We start from the raw sequence: 5,000 nt of genomic DNA, 5'->3' as shown, positions 1-5,000 counted from the left end.
TTGTTAGAGATTTGTTATAACTGCTTGTCTACTTTCACGAATGGGATATGAGACAAAATGTCTCTCTTGAAGAGTCATGCACACCTGTGTGTGTATGTGTATATCAATATGCGGTGTGAGTCAACGGCTGTTTATGGGTGTTTAAATGTCTACACTTTAGTGTTCTCGTGTTTACTCGAGAAAATTATGAGACACAAAGACAAGGAAAATTGAGCTAGACATTTTTTTATTACTGTTGTGTACTGATGTATACAGATTTTACATGAGAAAATGCAATTTAAGATGTGATAATGACATGTACTAATGCATACACGCGCGCGCGTGCTGTAGAGAGGATCACAAAAATCATTCCCTTTGGCTGGGAATAAAAAAAAAAAAAAGCAAATAGTATATTCAAAGGGTTTGTAGAAGTAGGGTAGTAGAAGGGCGTGGACGTATATTAAGAGAGAAGGGGGTTTTAGATGAAGAATGTTGTGGGGTAAAGGTGAACTAGAGGATAGTGGGAGAGGAGGAATGTAATGTAATGACCTGGGTTGTACTGAGGTGATATTAGGCACTGAGGAACGGGTAGTTGATGTTCAGATTCGCGGTCAAAGGAGATTCAGGGGACGGGGAATCTTCAGGGGACGGGGAATCGGAAGAATTTAAATGTGTGGTAAGTTGATAAAGGGACAAGCCTCAGTGCCTCTATAAAAGATGCAAAATAATTACTAGCCATGGTGAGTCTGGAGTATTATAGGGAAACAGTTCACCCCTCAGGTGTGAGGTTAAGGCAAGACAACTAAACTGGGGAATACCTTGCCCATAGTTCCCCTTGACCGTTCATGATAAGCACAGTCAGCCTTTCACCCTTTCAATAAGGCTGTTGCACCATACGAAGTGGATAGACGATGGGGTTGGAGAAGACAGCGAAACGGAAAGGGGAAGAAGAAATGACCGTGCAATATTAGTCTGTGAGGGTTGAGGCCCGAAGCAGGGGTGATCTCCAGCATTGGGTCCCAATCTCCGTCTCCTGAGCGCCCCTCCCTAGGCAATAACGGATATGGGATGGGGGATAGGAAGGGTAAGGAAATACATGGGAGATGTAAGATGTAGTAATGTATGCCGCTTGAGACTTTGCGGGTAAAAACTGTAAAGAATAATATGGATTCAGAAGAAAAACTGGCATTACAAGACTCTGTAGATGACAGGGAGATGGGAGAACGAGAACGCTCTTTGGCGGACTTTGTGGAAAAGAAGTGAGGTAAAGTTGAGAACTGCTACTGAGATAAGGCACCTAATTCAGTAGCTACTTGGAAGAGGATCCGAGATGAGGGCATTTTGGATATGGAGGACGACCTCAATTATTTTATCAACGTTAAGGTTATTAAGGCCCCAGGTATTCTAACATCCCATACCAAACTATCATTTCAGGTTGTACAGCACAATTCTAAACTTCACATCTAAATGTTTTCCACTATTCTTGTGGCAAAAGTGTCAAATGACTACTTTGGTTATTTCATAGGTGGTCTTGTAATTGATCTTCATAGAGAAATGTAAGTCAAAAGATTCATCAGCAATGCTATATTTATATATCGTCTTTTGATAAAATAGCCAAGAGCATACACAGGATCTAAATTTCTCTAAATATATCACTGATATATCAAAGGCAAATGAAGACTAATTTTATTTTATTATTTAATAATCCAACAATTCAGCAATGACAACAAACCCTGGAATAAATATAGAAAAAATCATGTTTATCTTACAAGCTGAGAAATGAAATGAGAAAAAGTATTCATCTAGAAGTGAACACCATAAACTAACCACCTTTTTACTGGGCCTTAAAAAGAAAATGCGCTGGACTCATAACTAACTAATTACTTGATAGATTTTACTTGTTTGGGGGTTGCAAAAAAGTATACAGGGTCATCTATTTTTAAATATAGTTATTAAAAGGCATATACTGCCAGATCTTTCAGATAATCTTGCTTCTTGAATATGCTCTTTTGAAGGTTTTCTGCATTTTTTAAAAGATGCTATTAACAAAATATAAACTCTAAGGTTTGATAACAAATGAAACATCTTAGCAACTCTTGATGATTTACTTTAAGGGTAAAAAACATATGAACAGTTATGCTTTTGACACACATTTGCATTACAGCCAATACCGACTTCAGAATGACCATGTCAATGTCTATATATTAATAATTGGGTTAATTAAATCTGGAAATTTTGTTACTTACTGCAAATAAAAAGACATTAATATATGAATTTGTATAAACAAGACACTTCAACTGAAAACAATCATGATGTCATGTATAGTCAATGTTTAAGATTACAACACTCGATACTACATCACTTCCGTGTCATTTGTTTGCAATGTCAAAATTACAGTCTATGTGAATAAATAGAACTGTAATTGCTAATAAGCTAACTAGTTACTTATTATGGATACATAAGTTAGCTGAATACTTCAGAAATATCACAGAAAATGTAGTACTACCAAGTGTTCATCATATCTTGAACTTAACTATACCCTAACTTTCACTAAATCACCAATTTAATATTTACCATATTGAAATAAATTATAAACTGATATATAAACAAGAACTACACTGATCAGGATTATCTTTTTAAAATTACATATTTCATCCATTAATCAACATGAAAATAAATTCAAACAGATGACTTGTTATTTTTAACATTAATGGCATGACTCACAAGGGGTACATAACTTTCAATATAAAACTGTCACCATGGACTGTTGGTTAAGTTTTATAACCCTGAATAATTTTTTTTGTATGTCAAATTATCTTCCATAAAGAAAAACAAAAAAACTAATCAGTCTGGCCTCATTTATCACTAATTTTGATTCCTACCCACCTACTGACATGAAAATAAGATTTGTTTCAAGGCATTACCTTTCTACTTAGACCATAAAAAGGCACCTCATTAAAAACAGTTCTAACATCTGGCTGATTACCCTGAACCTCATAAAACTAATATTTTTTGTATAAAAACTTTTTTTTCAGCCAGGCCTTACACAATTTATCATTTTACCCTAATTTTTAATTTTTCCCCTTATCTTCTTTCAACCCAACAGTCTTATTGAAAACCAAGAAGTCAGGGCTTGAATCAGGATCTACTGAGTAGAAGCCAGTACGTTCAAACTGGAATTTAGTGTATACTTTAGCATTCTTCACAGAAATGTCTGCCATGCCAAGGGATATGGATAATGAATTGGGATTGACATCTGTAAGAAAACCTCCAGGAACAACTGCTGGGTCTTCTGGACACTCGTGCTTGAATCTGAGAAATAGGGCAAGAAAAAATGTAATAAATAAACAAAAAAAACATGAAAGTTGTTTGTAATATCAGAATGGCAAAAATGTCACACCCATTTTATATACCATTAAGATGAGAAGAAGAAAACACACTTACAATCTCTCATAATTCCTGATTTCACATTTGATAGGTTGTGCTACCCAGTGGATGAAAGCCTTGGGTTTATTGCTCTCTGTAGCAGGTTCACAGAGTACTTTAAGATGATCCACTTTCCCTGAAGAATCTTTTACAACTTCCTGGACTTTAATAACATATCCGCAATGACGAAGGCCTACACTCTGTTGTGGAGTTAATCTTCGATATCCTTTTTCTTCTTCCTGCAATGTCAAATTCCAGGACCTGATATATCATACACATTATTTATTCATTCTATTATTATCATTCTTTATATTTTTATATACATATATATATATATATATACATATATATATATATATATATATATATATATATATATATATATATATATATATATAGTTGTAAACTATCTAGAGATAATACTGAACCTATGCAAGGAAAACAGTTTAATCCATCTGGAGACAGCATATCAATATAGACCTTAGGAGAAAAAAAAAAAAAAAAAAAAAAAAAAAAAAAAAAAAAAAAAAAAAAAAAAAAGACAGTAAAATTGTAAAGAGAGTCTTGACACCACACATGAATGTTTCTGTAAGCTGGGCCCACAAGCTACACACTGATAAATCTCTCCACTCAAGTAAGTCTAAGGCCCGGATCCAAATAGTTTATTTCAGGCTTATGATTCAAAACATTACCTCACGGAAGTCTGATCTCTCAATCCACATCTCTCTATCAAAGACCACATTGTGTGTTCCTTTGTCGTCACTGCCAGGGATATTCGGTACGCTTACAGTGACAGCTGCTTCACTGGGGAAGTTGGTTATCACCACCTTCAGGGGTTCAAGAACAACCATAGCTCTGAAAGAATAATATCATAAAGGGCTTAATACAGCATACTAAGGACCTAAATTTGTATGCCATCTCAAATTCTACAATTAGTTTTCAATTACAGCAACAAATCTGTGTATCATTGAATAGAAATTCATATTAGGATTCACAATCTCTTATCAAAACCACAATTTCTAATACATAAAACATACACAACTAAAATTACCTATGTGCAGTCACATTTAGTACATCTCGAACATGTGCTTCTAATGCATCAGGATGGATGGAGATTTGAGCACCAGTTAGACCCAGAGAAGCACAGAAATTATTTATAGCCTCTGATGGAAAACCTCTTCTACGTAATGCTGTTAGGGTAAAAAGTCGAGGATCATCCCAATCTGAAAATAAAAATTGATAACAAGATTAATATTAGTCTGCATGAAGAAACAAACCACTTGTACTAGAACCAATTTGGTACTAAATATTTTTTTTTCTCCAAAGAAAATAAACCTCACCTGTCTCACAGCTCAAAACTGCACCCTAATCAAGGTATGAGGTAACTTCTAATTTCAACCCCCTTTAAAACTTATTTTGGTTGTCAATTTAAAAACTTGTGACCCAATTTTCAAAATACAAAGTTGAAGAGCAGAAGTTGCTGCTCCAAGAGAACTAAAAACGAGAAGGAAAAAAGATCCCATTAAAGAAATGTTTACAGATTTTTATGTTCAATTCTATAATTGTGTAATCTATTATATCTATCTATCTATCTA

At 34.5% G+C, this 5,000-nt stretch overlaps 1 protein-coding gene across 1 annotated transcript in view; it reads right to left on the bottom strand.

The window, feature by feature from the left end:
• Positions 1–2,070: 2,070 nt before the first annotated feature.
• GlnRS (Glutaminyl-tRNA synthetase) overlaps positions 2,071–5,000 on the bottom strand; it is an 11,834-nt gene continuing 8,904 nt past the window's right edge. The window contains exons 10-13 of the mRNA XM_027379633.2: positions 4,457–4,628; positions 4,098–4,260; positions 3,424–3,644; positions 2,071–3,291 (exon numbers count right to left, since the gene is read on the bottom strand). Coding sequence (XP_027235434.2) covers positions 3,051–3,291; positions 3,424–3,644; positions 4,098–4,260; positions 4,457–4,628 — 797 coding nt within the window. The 3' untranslated portion in view covers positions 2,071–3,050. The remainder of the gene's footprint in view (positions 3,292–3,423; positions 3,645–4,097; positions 4,261–4,456; positions 4,629–5,000) is intronic.

Source organism: Penaeus vannamei, unplaced genomic scaffold, assembly GCF_042767895.1.
Source record: "Penaeus vannamei isolate JL-2024 unplaced genomic scaffold, ASM4276789v1 unanchor495, whole genome shotgun sequence".
NCBI lineage: Eukaryota > Metazoa > Arthropoda > Malacostraca > Decapoda > Penaeidae > Penaeus > Penaeus vannamei.
Note: the sequence above shows the minus strand (reverse complement) of the source record. Positions and strands in the feature narration are given on the sequence as shown.